At 46.4% G+C, this 16839-nt stretch overlaps 1 protein-coding gene across 6 annotated transcripts in view; it reads left to right on the plus strand.

Moving 5' to 3' along the window:
- LOC144494735 (beta-crystallin B1-like) overlaps window positions 1–16839 on the plus strand; it is a 94920-nt gene that overhangs the window by 36869 nt on the left and 41212 nt on the right. For 4 of the 6 annotated variants that reach the window (XM_078214012.1, XM_078214010.1, XM_078214007.1 and 1 more), the window contains exon 3: window positions 5890–6000. The exons of 1 other annotated variant lie outside the window; for it this stretch is intronic. In XM_078214012.1, the coding sequence (XP_078070138.1) occupies window positions 5890–6000 (111 nt within the window). Of the gene's footprint in view, window positions 1–5889; window positions 6001–16839 lie in introns of those variants that run through there. One more of the 6 variants, XM_078214011.1, reaches the window with a different exon arrangement.

A 16839-nucleotide genomic window follows, 5' to 3' on the forward strand; every position in this document is an offset into this window, starting at 1 on the left:
CTCATCTGATGGATGATGACCATGTACCCAAAGATCTTGTGTACGGTGAAGTGGCCACTGGTCACAGCCCCCTGGGCTTCTTTACTCCCTCTACAGGGACACCGGTTAGCATGATGGCGGGCACTGACACAGAGAACTGGGAGACAGATTTTGATTTGATTTGATTTAATTTGATTTGATTTATTATTGACACATGTATTAGTATACAGTGAAAAGTATTGTTCCTTGCACGCTATACAGACAAAGCATACCGTTCATAGAGAAGGAAAGGAGAGAGTGCAGAGTGTAGTGTTACAGTCATAGCTAGGGTGTAGAGAAAGATCAACTTAATGCAAGGTAGGTCCACTCAAAAGTCTGACAGCAGAATCTGGGAAGAATCTGTTCTTGAGTTGGTTGGTGTGTGACCTCAGACTTTCGTATCTTTTTCCCAACGGAAGAAGGTGGAAGAGAGAATTCCGGGGTGTGTGGGGTCCTTAATTATGCTGGCTGCTTTTCCAAGGCAGCGGGAAATGTAGACAGAGTCAATGGATGGGAGGCTGGTTTGCGTGATGGATTGGGCTATATTCATGACCTTTTGTAGTTCCTTGCGGTCTTGGGCAGAGCAGGAGCCATACCAAGCTGTGATACAACCAGAAAGAATGCTTTCTATGGTGCATCTGTAAAAGTTGGTGAGAGTCGTAGCAGACATGTCAAATTTCCTTCGTCTTCTGAGAAAGTAAAGGCGTTGGTGGGCTTTCTTATAATGTTGGTATGATGGGACCAGGACAGTATGTTGGTGATCTGGACACCTAAAAATTTGAAGCTCTCGACCATTTCTACTTTATCCCCGTTGATGTAGACAGGGGCATGTTCTCCTTTATGCTTCCTGAAGTTGATGACAATCTCCTTCGTTTTGTTGACATTGAGGGAGAGATTATTGTTGCCGCACCAGTTCACCAGATTCTCTATCTCATTCCTGTACTCTGTCACGTCATTGTTTGAGGTCCGACCCACTACGGTGGTGTCGTCGGCAAACTTGAAAATCGAATTGGAGGGGAACTTGGCCACACACTGATGGCCGTGACCCCTGGAGGCTGACGGTTGGGGAGGACATTGAAAGAGGTGAGCAGAAACAGAAAGCTCAGCTTTCCCAAGTGAGGATGAAGTGTGGCTTGGGGAGGAACATACAGGTGGCGGTGTTCCCATGCGCCTGCTGCCCTTGTCTTTCCAAGTGGGAGAGGTCAGAGGTTAGGAAGTGTTGTTGAAGGAGGCTTGGTGAGTTAAGAACATAAGAACATAAGGAATAGGAGTAGGCCATCTAGCCCCTCGAGCCTGCCCCGCCATTCAATAAGATCATGGCTGATCTGAAGTGGATCAGTTCCACTTACCCGCCTGATCCCTATAACCCCTAATTCCCTTACCGATCAGGAATCCATCTATCCGTGATTTAAACATATTCAACGAGGTAGCCTCCACCACTTCAGTGGGCAGAGAATTCCAGAGATTAACCACCCTCTGAGAGAAGAAGTTCCTCCTCAACTCTGTCCTAAACTGACCCACCCATTATTTTGAGGCTGTGCCCTCTAGTTCTAGCTTCCTTTCTAAGTGGAAAGAATCTCTCCACCTCTACCCTATCCAGCCCCTTCATTATCTTATAGGCCTCTATAAGATCCCCCCTCAGCCTTCTAAATTCCAACGAGTACAAACCCAATTTGCTCAGTCTCTCCTCATAATCAACACCCCTCATCTCTGGTATTAACCTGGTGAACCTTCTCTGCACTCCCTCCAAGGCCAATATATCCTTCCGCAAATAAGGGGACCAATACTGCACACAGTATTCCAGCTGCGGCCTCACCAATGCCCTGTGCAGATGCAGCAAGACATCTCTGCTTTTATATTCTATCCCCCTTGCGATATAGGCCAACATCCCATTTGCTGCACTGAATCTTGTAGATGGGGCATGCGGCTGCAGCTATGAATGGGTGGTGGAGGAAGTGAATGTTTGTGGAAGGGGGGCCAATCAAGCACCCCTAATAAATAAGGTATCCCTTCTGAAACTCTTTTGTGAGTTATTGGAAGAGGTAAGGATGATTGAGGAGGTTACAGGGAGAGGGAGCAACAAGGATGTGGAGGGACTTAGATACTTAAATTTGGATGGGTAATATTATTCTGTGAATCTATTATGTAACCTTACATTAACTAACTAATCAATGCTTCATGGTATCAGCAGTTTTTTAGGTTTAAAGTTTATTTATTAATGTCACAAGTAGGCTTACATTAACACTGCAATGAAGTTACTGTGAAAATCCCCCAGTCGCCACACTCCGGGCACCTGTTCAGGTACACTGAGGGAGAATTTAGCACGGCCAGTGCACCCTAACCAGCACGTCTTTCGGACTGTGGGGGAGGAAACCAGAGCACCCGGAGGAAACCCACGCAGACACGGGGAGAATGTGCAGACTCCATACAGACAGTGACCCAAGCCGGGAATTGAACCCCAGTCTCTGGCGCTGTGAGGCAACAGTGCCAACCACTGTGCCACCGTGACACCCACAGGTTTGCATTGCTGAGGTGATGAATAACTCAGTATGCAAGACTAAGGGTTTATCTATAGTTTCTGATTCAATGCTTTTTTCCTTATTGTTACCGATTCCTCCACCACTAAACTGTTAGACTTGGTTCCATTTCTGAGTCAGTTATATTTTAGATTCTGGCTGGGGTGAGAAACTAAATGCTTCTACTGATATTGGAATATTTGATAAAAGCAATGCTGGAAATCGGAAATAAAAACAGAAAATGCTGGAGATCCGGCAGGTCTGGCAGTATCTGCGGAGAGAGAAACAGAGTTAACGTTTCGAGTCCAGTATGATTCTTCTTCAGAGTTAAAGTGAGGGAGACCTGATGGATTTTATATTGTTCCAGAGGGGCAGAGCAGATGGAGCAATATAGAAGGTCAGGGATAGGTGTGTTTGTATATGTGTACAGTCTGTATGAGTGTGTTTTCCTGTTGGTGTATTTGTGTGTATGTGTACTCATTTATGTGTGTCTGTGTGTGTGTGTGTGTTTGCATGTCTCTGTACATGCGTGTGTGTGTTTACATGTCTCTGTCCTTATGTGTCTGTGTGTGTCTTTACATGTCTCTGTGTATGTTTGCATGTTTCTGTGCGCACGTGTGTGTGTTTACGTGTCTCTGTGCTTGTGTATGTCTCTGTGTGTTTGCATGTTTCTGTGCGCACGCGTGTGTGTTTACATGTCTCTGTGCTCGTGTGCGTCTGTGTGTTTGTTTGTATGTTTCTGTGTATGTGTTTGTGTGTTTGCATGTCCCTTTGCATGTGTGCACTTGTGTTAATGGCAGCAGTTGTGATCTCTGCGTAATGTTGGCAGGGACCTGTGTTTGTGGAAGTGTTCCTGTGTTGAGCAGAGGCTGCTGAATCCCCGCTCATTCTGGGAGCTAAGGTGCGAGGGTCCCCAGTGTGGATTGATTGGGGTTCGGAACAGGACGAAGGGCCAGTTTATGGCGATAGTTGTCAGTGAGCATTGACATGCTGACAGTCAGTGAGAAATTCTGGTGGTTGGTATTTGTGACGAGAGGGGATATGTGCATTGAACAACTCTGCAAACAGCTGCGTTTATGTGAATGGGTAAAGAGAAAACTCAATGAGAAATCTACGGGCTATTTATTTAATCAGAGTAAGGAACATTGCGGAATCTTTCAACTGTTGAATATTTTATTTGCATGAAACATTTTCTTAAGCTTTAGTTACTAATTTTGGTGAGTGGGGATTTTGAAAGTTCCAAGTGTGGCCTTTGCTCTCTGTCCCTCCTGGGAGTTTGGTGAACTTTGACTCAAAGCTATTCAAGCTGAGCGCATTTTTTTCTAAAATTAGTCTGTGATTTCCAGTGCTTCATTTGACATTTCTGAAAGTCCAGTGCTGCCTTTCCAATCGCCATCACCTTCACTCTCCAAGTCCCTCTTGAGTTTTGCAGTTTCAATGACTGAGATTCCCTGATGCTGTCCCTCATGGTAGATTGAATTCTCAGCTCGGGAACAGGCCATTTGGCTCAACTGCTCCATGCTGGTGTTTATTCTCCACATGAATCTCCTTCCACCCTTCTTTCTGTCACCCAACAGCAAATCCTTCTATTCCGTTCCCCCTCATGTCTTTATCCAGCTTCCTCCTTTAATGTATCCAAACAATTCACCTCAAGCACTCCCTGTGGGACTGAGTTCCACATTCTCCCCCCCTCCCTGTGAGACCAAGTTCCACATTCTCCCCTCCTCCCTGTGAGAGTGAGTTCCACATTCTCCCCGCTCCCCGTGGGGGTGAGTCCCACATTCTCTCCACTTCCTATGGGAGCGAGTTCCACATTCTCCCCACTCCCTGTGGGAGTGAGTTCCACATTCTCCCCACTCCCTGTGGGAGTGAGTTCCACATTCTCCCCACTCCCTGTGGGAGCGAGTTCCACATTCTTCCCACTTCCTGTGGGAGCGAGTTCCACATTGTCCCCACTCCCTGTGGGAGTGTGTTCCACATTCTCCCCACTCCTTGTGAGAGCGAGTTCCACATTCTCCCCACTCCTTGCGAGAGCGAGTTCACATTGTCCCTACTCCCTATGAGAGCGAGTTCCACATTATTACCGAATCCTTGTGGGAGTGTGTTCCATATTCTCCCATTCCCTGTGGGAGCGAGTTCTGCATTCTCCCCACTCCCTCTGGGAGTGTGTTCCATATTCTCCCTATTCCCTGTGGGAGTGAGTTCCACATTCTCCCCCACTCCCTGTGGGAGTAAGATTCACATTCTCCCCACTCCCCATGGGAGCGAGTTCCACATTCTCCCCACTCCTTGTGGGAGCGAGTTCCACATTGTCCCCACTCCCTGTGGGGGTGAGTTCCACATTCTCCCCACTCCCCGTGGAAGTGAGTTCCACATTCTCCCCATTCCCCATGGGAGTGAATTCCACATTCTCCCCACTCCCCGTGGAAGTGAGTTCCACATTCTCCCCACTCCCTGTCGGAGTGAATTCCACATTCTCCCCATTCCCCATGGGAGTGAATTCCACATTCTCCCCACTCTCTGGATAAAGAGGTTTCTCCTAACATAGAAACATAGAAACTAGAAGCAGGAGGAGGTCATTCAGCCCTTCGAGCTTGCTCCGCCATTCATTTTGATCATGGCTGATCATTGAATTAAATATCCTGATTCCGTCTTTCCCCCCATATCCCTTGTTCCCTTTAGCCCCAAGAGCTATATCTAATTTCTTCTTGAAATCACACAACATTTTTGGCCTCAGCTACTTTCTGTGGTAGTGAATTCCACACATTCACCACCCTCTGGGTGAAGAAATTTCTCAACTCAGTTCTAAAAGGTTTACCCCTTATCCTTAAACTATGACCCCCTAGTTCTGGACTCCCTCACCATGGGAAACATTCTTTCAGAATCTATCCTGTCTAAACCTGCTAGAATTTTATAAGTTTCTATGAGATCCCCTCTCACTCTTCTAAACTCCAGTGAATATAATCCTAACCGACTTAGTCTCTCCTCATATGACAGACCTGCCATCCCAGGAATCAGCCTGGCAAATATTCGCTGTACTCCCTCTATAGCAAGGACATCCTTCCTCAGATAAGGATTCTCCTGAATTCCCTATTGGATTTATTATTGGCTATCTTATATTGATGACCCAAAATTCTGGTCTCCCCCCACAAGTGAAGACATCTTCCCACCTAGTCAAACCTTTCTGTACTTTTGAAGACCTCCATTAGATCGCCACACAGCCCCAGCCAGTCCCCGTCTTTTGGCAGCAGCCCTCTGAGGCCCCTTTCACAGGGGTACGTGGATATCCGTGTTATGTTGTGCCAGACCGATGGGCGAGTGGCCCTTTGTTGATTGGTATCTTCTCTTGCTCTAGGTAAACCTATTCATCTTGCTGTCCGTTGTCTGTGTGCTCCTGAACTTGGCTGGATTTGTCCTCTCGTGCCAGAGTGCTCAGTTTGTGTCTGGCATTGTGGACTGTGAGCTGGTGAGTATGGCGGGGTTGCCTCTTACTGATTAGCAGCCAGGTTGGGGGAGGGGGGGGGGGGTGCGTGGGTAGCAGGGTGTGATTGATAGACTCTGATAATGGAGCCAGCTCTTGGGAATGACTTGAACATGTTAAGTGTACCTTTGAACAACTGCAAGCCAAATTGAATAAGATGGGGAGCCCCTTCCTTCCCTACCAAGGTCGTACATCCTCTACTCTCACCTCTGACCTCTCAAATCATGCCCCCAATCCTTAACTCCTCACATTGAGGCTTGCCAGCCACACCCTGGTGAAATCCACCACCCCCCCACCTTACCCTAATTTCTGACTCCAGCAATGACTTACAGTGGCACAGTGACACAGTGGTTAGCACTGCTGCCTCACAGCGCCAGGGACCTGGGTTCGATTCCCGGCTTGGCTGACTGTCTGTGTGGAGTTCTCCCCGTATATGCGTGGGTTTCCTCTGGGTGCTCCGGTTTCCTCCCACACTCCAAAGATGTGCAGTTTAGGTTGATTGGCCATGCTAAATTGCCCCTTAATGTCAGAGGGATTAGCAAGGTAAATACATGGAGTACAGGGATAAGGTCTGGGTGGGATTGTGGTCGGTGCAGACTCAATGGGCCGAATGGCCTCCTTCTGCACTGTTGGGATTCTATGATTCTATGAAATCTCCTTTGGGGACTGCCTGTTATCCCAGCAGTGACCAGTGTGCCCTGATGAGCTCCTACTGAGAGCACAGGGTTGCCGGCCATCCGATTGGTCGATAGCTCTCTCTCCGAGGTGGCGCTCTCTCTCCCTGAGCGGCTGAACTCCCCTCCAGCCTAGTAATGGCCGAATGGCCAGTGAGTGACAGTGGGGGAAATGGGTGGGCTCCTCTCTTTAACCAGGGTGGGGGAGAGCAGGGTTGAAGGAGCTCTGTAAAATCCAGCCCATCCAAGGTCACAGAATTACTTTGGGAGTGTCTTCGAATGACTGACCCAGTCTATTAGTCAGAGCTCCAAGCAGGAGGGAGCACGGTCTCTAATCGTCCACCTTTTGACGTATGAGTCAATAAGATAGACTTCCCTACTCCCTCAAGAATTAAAAATATACCCAGTGTTTTAATTCCATTCCCTGGAGGAACATAACAGGATTGGAACCTTGCAATACCTCATGAGGAGCTTTGCTGGTGTTACTTGACATTAACAATTACTTGCATTTATATAGCTTCCTTCATGTTGCCAAACATCCTAATTCATTTCTAAGGAGTTTTATAAAATAGAATTCAACATCGAGCTATAAAAGGACATATTCGGACGTGACACCAAAACCTTAGTCGAAGAGGCAGATTCTAAAGAGCATCACGATTTGATTTGATTTGATTTATTATTGTCACACGTATTAACACACTGAAAAGTATTGTTTCTTGCGCGCTATACAGACAAAGCATACCGTTCATAGAGAAGGAAAGGAAAGGGTGCAGAATGTATTGTTACAGTCATAGCTAGGGTGTAGAAAAAGATCAACTTAATGCAAGGTAGGTCCATTCAAAAGTCTGACAGCAGCAGGGAAGAAGTTGTTCTTGAGTCGGTTGGTTCGTGACCTCAGACTTTGGTATCTTTTTCCCGACAGAAGAAGGTGGAAGAGAGAATGTCCAGGGTGCGCTGGGTCCTTAATTATACTGGCTGCTTTGCCAAGGCAGCGGGAAATGTAGACAGAGTCAATGGATGGGAAGCTGGTTTGCGTGATGGACTGGGCTTCGTTCATGACACTTTGTAGTTTCTTGCGGTCTTGGACAGAGCAGGAGCCATACCGAGCTGTTATACAACCAGAAAGGCTGCTTTCCATGGTGCATCTGTAAAAGTTAGTGAAAGTTGTAGTGGACATGCCAAATTCCCTTAGTCTCCTGAGAAAATCGAGGCATTGGTGGGCTTCTTTAACATTAGATTTTAAAGTTTAAAGTTTATTTATTAGTCACAAGTAGATTTACATTAACATAGCAATGAAGTTACTGTGAAAATCTCCTAGTTGCCACACTCCGGTGCCTATTCGGGTACACTGAGGGAGAATTTAGTATGGCCAATGCACCCTAACCAGTATGTTTTTCGGACTGTGGGAGGAATCCGGAGCACCCGGAGGAAACCCACACAGACACGGGGAGAACGTGCAGACTCCGCACAGACAGTTACCCAAGCTGGGAATTGAACCCAGTTCCCTGGCGCTGTGAGGCAGCAGCGCTAACCATTGTGCTACTGTGCCGCCCAAATTAACCCACAACTTTCTGGGTCTGAGGTGATAGAGCTCCACACCGCCGTGCCACCCCTGAGATCCCCCTCCACTGAATTAGATGCCCATGGGTTATTTTATATTCACCATTTATCAAATTCCAGCCGTGGTAACTGTTCTGCAAGCTCCTAGCCTGTTCCGGTTAAAAAAAACATGAGTTAGAGGAGCTGTGTGAAGTGAGTCTCCGATATCCCTATAGTGGTGAGCAATGCATGAAATACATATATATATATTCCATTTCTAAACCTAAAAATATAGAGTTATTTAGAAATTCAACTTAATACAGTTAATGTAAACTGTTTATTTGGACATTCAGCACAGAGTAATAACTCCCTTAAATATATATGTTCCAAACACCATTTGGGAATTTAATTACATTTTAAGACTGGTTTTTACATTTAAACAGAGCTTGTTGTTAATGTTATTCTGCCACTTTAAAGGTAAAAAAAGAATCTATGGAGACACAAATGTCGATAGTGTAAGGAACACTTGGCAGAAAAATGAGACACAGGAACAGGAGAAGGCCATTCAGCCCCTCAAGCCTGTTCCACGTGTAACCCCCTGCTGATCACTAGATGGGGCTACTATTTAACTGTTTGATTTACAGGATCCTAAATTCCTAGCAGTTGATGGTGAGCTGGCTAAATTTCCTGTTTACCCATAAATGCCAGTACAGGCTTGCATGGAAAGGATTTGAGTATGTTTAGCACGGTGCCTCCAAAAATGTTATTGAGATAAACCTTATAATGAGAAAAGGTTCGGAACAACAAGGTAAACGGAATAACAAAAAAATTTAATAACAAATATAATTAGCAGATATAAACAAGTAAAGAATCCCAACTCCAATTAACAGTTTCAACCTGAGAAATGTTCAGAATATCACCAATTGAATTTTAAACGTTGGGGCCCATCCGTTGGTGCACATCTGAAGAAAACCACATTCTGTTACCGTTCCTGTCTGATAGCACTCACTTAACCCTGACACACACACACAGTCCAGACGGGTCTACGAGAGGGAAGATGATGGAGCAAGCACACGAGGCAGAGGTGCCGCGAGCTATCTGTGTAGTAACGCAGGTCCAGTGCGCTGAAGGCTGTCCTCCTCGGCAGTCATGAAAAACCAAGCAGTTCTACCTGAGAAAGATTCACTTCGAACTGACTTTTTACTGCCTCTGAAAAGCTTCTCTTCAAAAAACATGGCTGTCCCTCTTCTGCACACTCCCTCTTCAGCTCTGCAGCTGCTTCACTTCCTGGCGCCTTTTTTTTCTTCCCGCCCCCAGAGCAATCCCATTGGCCCAGCCCACATCACTCAACCAACAGCATCCTGTTCACAGCATCCGCCCGGCAAACAGGACACTGAAACCCACAAGGGACAAAGAACACTGGTAAACGTCTTCCCCACAAATTTTCCTCAGTCCCTTACACACGCTATTCGATGAGAACCTGGCTAATCTGCGACCTAACTCTATACATACCCACCTTTGCCTGAAATCCTCCTTACTGACAAAACAAACAAAAATTTATCAATCTCAGATTTAGAATTAACAATTGATTGAGCATCCATTGCCATTCACAGAAACATAGAAGATAGGAGCAGGAGGAGGCCATTCGGCCCTTCGAGTCTGCTCCGTCATTCATCACAATCATGGCTGATCATCCAACTCAGTAGCCTAATCCTGCTTTCTCCACATAACCTTTGATTCCATTCACCCCAAGTTCACAGAAGGGAGTTCCAAATTCGACTTAGTTTGTAGAAGTGTTTTCTAATTTCATTCCTGGAATGTCTGGCTCTAAATTTTAGATTCTACCTTCCCAAGTCCTCCCATCCCCAACCAGTGGAAATAGTTTCAATCTATCAACCTATTTGGACGGGGAGGACAGGAATGTGGGGTTAAGCTTACAATCAGATCAGTCATGGGCTTATAGAATGGCGGAGCAAGTTTGAGGGGCCGAATGGCCTACTCCTGCTCCTAAAGCCTATGTCCCTAAGACTTTATCCGTTCTGCCCATATCTTGAAAACTTTGATCTTTGAATACAATCCTAGTTTGTGTAATCACTTCTTGTAATTCAAACCTTGGAGTCCTGGTATCATTCTAGTGAATCTGTGCGGCACTCCCTCCAAGGCCACTGTAAGGTGGACAATAGCGAATGAGCTGGGGGGAGTGGGGTGGAGAATTGGCATCGTAGTGGTAATGTCACTGGATTTATAATCTAGAGGCCCAGGTTAATGCTCCCGCCACGGTGACACAGTGGTTAGCAGTGCTGCCTCACAGTGCCAGGAACCCGGGTTCAATTCCCAGCTTAGGTCACTGTCTGTGTGGAGTTTGCACATTCTTCCCATGTCTGTGTGGGTTTCCTCTGGGTGCTCCAGTTTCCTCCCACAGTCCAAAGATGTTGATTGGCCATGGTAAATTGCTCCTTAGTACCAGGGGGTTAATAAGGGTAAATAAGTAACGTTATGGGGATAGGGCCTGGATGGGATTGTGGTCGGTGCAGGCTCGATGGGCTGAATGGCCTCCTTCTGCACTGCAGGGATTCTATGAGCATGGATTCAAATCCCACCATGTCAGCTGGTAGAATCTAAGTTCAGTTAATAAATTGGAATTGAAAGCTACTCTCAGTGATGGTGAGCATGATAACTATTATTGATGTAAAAACCTACATGGTTCACTAATGCCCCTTTAGGGAAGGAAATCTGCCATCCTTACCTGGTCTGGCCTACATGTGATTCCAGAGCCACAGCAATGTAGTTGACTCTTAACTGCCCTTCTGAAATGGCCGAGCGAAACACTCAGTTCAAGGGCAGTTAGGGAAGGGTAACCCAGCAAAGCCCACATCCCATGAAAGAATTTTAAAGAATGGATATCTCATTCAAAGAGCCACCACAATCTCTATCATTCTGCAATTCTATGTTGCCAAAGTATTGACAAAAAGGATTCTGGAAACTTGTTATCTTCAATCCCAGTGGGGAGAGGAACTTTAGCTCTTAGGGAGCTGGGAATTATCCAGTACAGTAAGCTTAGGATGTGAAAGGCTAAAAGACAAGAGGAAGAAAAGCAGAAAGCACCCGACGGTGTAATGGATCGTCCGTTTTGAGAGACATAAGTGTCAAAACCCTTATCAAATTTGATGAAAGCAATATAATTGGGTTTTCTTGAGCTATACGCTGTTCCATATTATCATTAAAAGACAAGACCGACCCCCCAGAAGAAAATTGAACCTGGTTTTCTCTGATAAACCCATCCTTCACCACTGCACAGACCAGGTGTAAAGTCTGTGTAAAATTTTACACAGAAGTTTCATTAAATGGTCTAATTTCACACATCTTGTGTTGATCGGTATAAAATGGAAAACATTGTGGTTGAGTTGAGAGTGAGAAACAGGATGCAATCATGAAGAATTACCCTATTTTTCAGCTTGCAATCACACACACATACACACACGCACACGCACACACACACACGCACACACACACGCACACACACATACACACACGCACACACACACACACATACACACACGCACACACAGACGCACACACACATACACACATACACACACGCACACACACATACACACACACACACATACACACATACACACACGCACACACACACGCACACACTCAGACACACATACACACACGCACACACACACACGCACACACACACACACACACAGATACAGACACACACATGCACACACACATACACACACGCACACACACACATACAGACACACACAGATACAGACACACACAGACGCAGACACACACAAGCACACACACACGCTTGCACACGCACATAGACACACACATACAGACACACACATAGATGCACACACACATACACGCACACACACAGACACACACACAGACACACACATAGAGAGACAGACACACATAGAGACACAGAGACGCATGCAGACACAGACACATACATACAAAGATACACACACACATACAGATGCACATACACTCAGACACATATCATCATGTATACACACACATTGATACACACACTCACAGACCCACACACACACAAACAGATGCACGCACACACACAAACACACATACAAATTTTCATACAAACATGTTTAAAAAGCGTTTTTGTACAATTGCCCAGATCTTGCTTCAATGGGTCACCTTGTGACGACCTCCATTGGTGAGAATGTCAGTAGCTTTAGATGTAAAGTGGTTGGATCTGTAACTCACTGGGATTGTGAGCTGATAACAGCATGACCGGGCAACAGGGTACCTGGGACTTCAGCGAAAGACAGAGTAATCAGTGTAACTTAAAGACTTTTTTTAATCCATAAAATCTTCCTGCAGGAATATTCCCTTTGTGGGTCAAGAAGGTTGATTGATATTAATTACATTAACAATTATCATATTGTCAAATCATGGAATGATTGCAGCACAGTGGGTGACCATTCGGCCCATCATGTGAATGCTGGGCCTCTGAAGGAGCAATTCATCTAATGCCACTCCCCCGACTCCACCCCATAGCTTTGCAAACTTTCCAGGTAATGACCCAATTCCTTTTTGTCTCTATTGAACTGGCCTCCACCACACTCTCAGACAGTGCAATCCCGATCCTAACCACTCACTGTGTGAATCTATCTCCACCACACTCTCAGACAGTGCATTCCAGATCCTAACCACTCACTGTGTGAATCTATCTCCACCACACTCTCAGACAGTGCAATCCCGATCCTAACCACTCACTGTGTGAATCTGTCTCCACCACACTCTCAGACAGTGCAATCCCGATCCTAACCACTCACTGTGTGAATCTGTCTCCACCACACTCTCAGACAGTACATTCCAGATCCTAACCACTCACTGTGTGAATCTGTCTCCACCACACTCTCAGACAGTGCAATCCCGATCCTAACCACTCACTGTGTGAATCTGTCTCCACCACACTCTCAGACAGTGCATTCCAGATCCTAACCACTCACTGTGTGAATCTGTCTCCACCACACTCTCAGACAGTGCATTCCAGATCCTAACCACTCACTGTGTGAATCTATCTCCACCACACTCACAGACAGTACATTCCAGATCCTAACCACTCACTGTGTGAACCTGTCTCCACCACACTCACAGACAGTACATTCCAGATCCTAACCACTCACTGTGAATCTATCTCCACCACACTCACAGACAGTACATTCCAGATCCTAACCACTCACTGTGAATCTATCTCCACCACACTCACAGACAGTACATTCCAGATCCTAACCACTCACTGTGTGAACCTGTCTCCACCACACTCTCAGACAGTGCATTCCAGATCCTAACCACTCACTGTGTGGAGTTTGCAAGTTCTCCCCGTGTCTGGTGGGTTTCCTCGGGTGCTCTGGTTTCCTCCCACAATCTTAAAGATGTGCTGGTTAGGTGAAGTGGCCTTGCTAAATTGTCCCTTGGTGTCCAAAGATGTGTAGGTTAGGGGGATTAGCAGGGTAAACATGCCGGGTGATGGGGATAGGGCCTGGGGAAAATATTCTGTCGGAGAGTCAATGTAGACACGATGGGCTGAATGGCCTTCTTCTGCACTGTGGGGATTCTATGAATACTCGAAGTTTTGCATCATGTGGATTGTGAAATGTTACCATGTACATCAGAGTCTAGGCCTTGGTGGTATTATTACTGAGTAATCCAGAGACATAGGGGAATGCTCGAGGGACCCAGATTCAAATCACACCATGGCAGATGGTGAAAAATGAAATACATCTGGACTCAACAAGTCTAATGATGTGCATCCAACCCATTGTCAATTCTGGTTCACTAATGTCCCCTAGGGAAGGAAATCTGCCATCCTTGCCGGGTCTGGCCCACATGTTGCCAGCCACTCAATTCAAGGGCAGTAAATGCTGGCCCTGCCTGTGATACCCCAGACGATGAATAAATAAAGAATCTCAGCTTTGCTTTTAGGGCTAATTTTGAGTTGATTGTAATCCTTTTCATTTTTGGGAATACCCCTTTGGTCATTCCAATCCTGGGTCTGATTTCTTAGTCACACTTTCCATACTTCCGAAGTAGCAACATTTGTCTGCCTGTTTGACCTTTCCGTTCTCCGCTGTGTTCCACTAGGATTTCCCTTTTGGACACCATGAGATGTTGGGTCATAACCTCTGACCTCCCAGCATCCCCAGAGAACCTCGCAGGTAATTACCCAGAAGCACAAACTTCTGGGAAATTTCCCTGTGTTCCGAACCATTCGAAAATGTGATCGAAATCACAAACTTTGGACGGTTGTGACAGGGTTACACAAATGGGTATTCAATAGTTAGAAGAATTAAAACCTCTTCTAAGTTCTGGGTAACCATGGTAGCTCTAAGAAGACAGAGGGTGGTGGTTGATGGGAAATGTTCATCCTGGAGTTCAGTTACTAGTGGTGTACCGCAAGGATCTGTTTTGGGGCCACTGCTGTTTGTCATTTTTATAAATGACCTGGATGAGGGCGTAGAAGGATGGGTTAGTAAATTTGCGGATGACACTAAAGTCGGGGGAGTTGTGGACAGTGCGGAAGGATGTTGCAGGTTACAGAGGGACAGGGATAAGCTGCAGAGCTGGGCTGAGAGGTGGCAAATGGAGTTTAATGCGGAAAAGTGTGAGGTGATTCACTTTGGAAGGAGTAACAGGAATACAGAGTACTGGGCTAATGGTAAGATACTTGGTAGTCTGTATGAGCAGAGAGAGCTCGGTGTCCATGTGCATAGATCCCTGAAAGTTGGCACCCAGGTTGATAGGGTTGTTAAGAAGGTGTACAGTGTGTTGGCTTTTATTGGTAGAGGGATTGAGTTTCGGAGCCATGAGGTCATGTTGCAGCTGTACAAAACTCTGGTGCGGCCGCACTTGGAGTATTGCGTACAGTTCTGGTCGCCGCATTATAGGATGTGGAAGCATTGGAAAGGGTGCAGATGAGATGAAGGGTGCAGATGAGATATAGGACAGATGTCAGAGGTAGGTTCTTCACTCAGAGAGTAGTAAGGGTGTGGAATGCCCTGCCTGCAGCAGTAGTGGACTCACCAACATTTAAGGGCATTTAAATGGTCATTGGATAAACATATGGTTGATATTGGAATAGTGTAGGTTAGATGGGCTTTAGAATCGTTTCACAGGTGGGCACAACATTGAGGGCCGAAGGGCCTGTACGGCGCTGTAATGATCTATGTTCTATGGTAAAGATCCAGATTGACCATCCCATGGGACTCCCCCTACCCAACCCAGACCACCCATGGACTCCCTACATCTCCCAAATAACCAACCCCCAATGTTCTCCCTGCCCCGACCCTACTAAGGATTCCCCTCGCCTGCATGGGACACCTTCCTCCACCATCACCACCCCCTGCCACCCCCACAGCGGGCACGACTCACACCCACCTGAAGCCCGAGCCCACCCTCATTATTACCCATCCCTAATTGCCCCTTGAGAAGGTGGTGGTGAGCGCCTTCTTGAACTGCTCCAGTCCACCTGATGTACGTACACCCACAGTGCTGATAGGGAGGAAGTTCCAAGATTTTGACTCAATGACAGTGAAGGAGCAGCCGATATAGTTCGAAGTCTGGATGGTGTGTAGCTTGGAGGGGAACCGTCAGGTGATGGCGTTTCCATGTGTCTGCTGGCCTTGTCCTTCTAGGTGGCAGAAGTTACGGATTCTGGAAGGTATCAATGAGGAAGCTGGTGAATTGTTGCAGTGCATCTTGTAGACGGGGCACACTGTGCGTTGATGGTAGAGGGTGAATGTTTAAGGCAGTCGACAGGGATACCAATCAAGCGGGCTGCTTTACACTGGATGGCGTCAAGATTCTTGAGTGTTGTTGGAGCGGCACTCATCCAGGCAAATGGGGAGTATTCCATCACACCCCTGACTTGTGTATGAAGACAGACTTTAGGGGGTCAGGAGGTGAGTTACTCACCACAGGATTCCCAGCCTCTGATCTGCTCTGGTAGCCACAGTATTTACATGACTGGTCAAGCTCAGTTTCTGATCAATGGTAACCCCCAGGATGTTGATAGTGGAGGACTCCGCGATAGTAATGCCATTGAGTACTTGATCTCATCAGGTTGGACAGAATTCAAATGAGTATTTGTGTGATACAGTTTAAGTGGTGGTTTTATTAATGTCGTACATTGGCGATAGCTGCACTGCTGGCTGGCATTGTGTCAATGTGACTGATCCTCAGAGACCTCTGTGATGCAGGATTAGTGTTTGTAATCTAATCACTGCAAACTTATTGAGTCACGGAGCAGTTTGGTTGCCAGATAATAATTCACAGAATTATACAGCAGAGAAGGGGGGGCCATTCGGCCCATCATGGTCGTGCTGCTATTTTACAAAGCTTTTGAATTAGTCTCCCCCACTCCTTGCATAGCTTTGCAAAGTCTTCCTTTTCAAATATTTATGCAATTGCTTTTTGAAAATTGCTATTGAACCTGCCTCCATTGCATTTCAGACAGCACCTTCCAGATCACCAGTCAAAAACAAATTCTCTTCATCTCAGCTTTGGCTCTGATGCCTACCTTATGTCTGTTGTCCACCCCCCCCCCGCCCCCCACTGCACC

This window comes from Mustelus asterias, chromosome 6 (assembly GCF_964213995.1).
Source record: "Mustelus asterias chromosome 6, sMusAst1.hap1.1, whole genome shotgun sequence".
Taxonomy (NCBI): domain Eukaryota; kingdom Metazoa; phylum Chordata; class Chondrichthyes; order Carcharhiniformes; family Triakidae; genus Mustelus; species Mustelus asterias.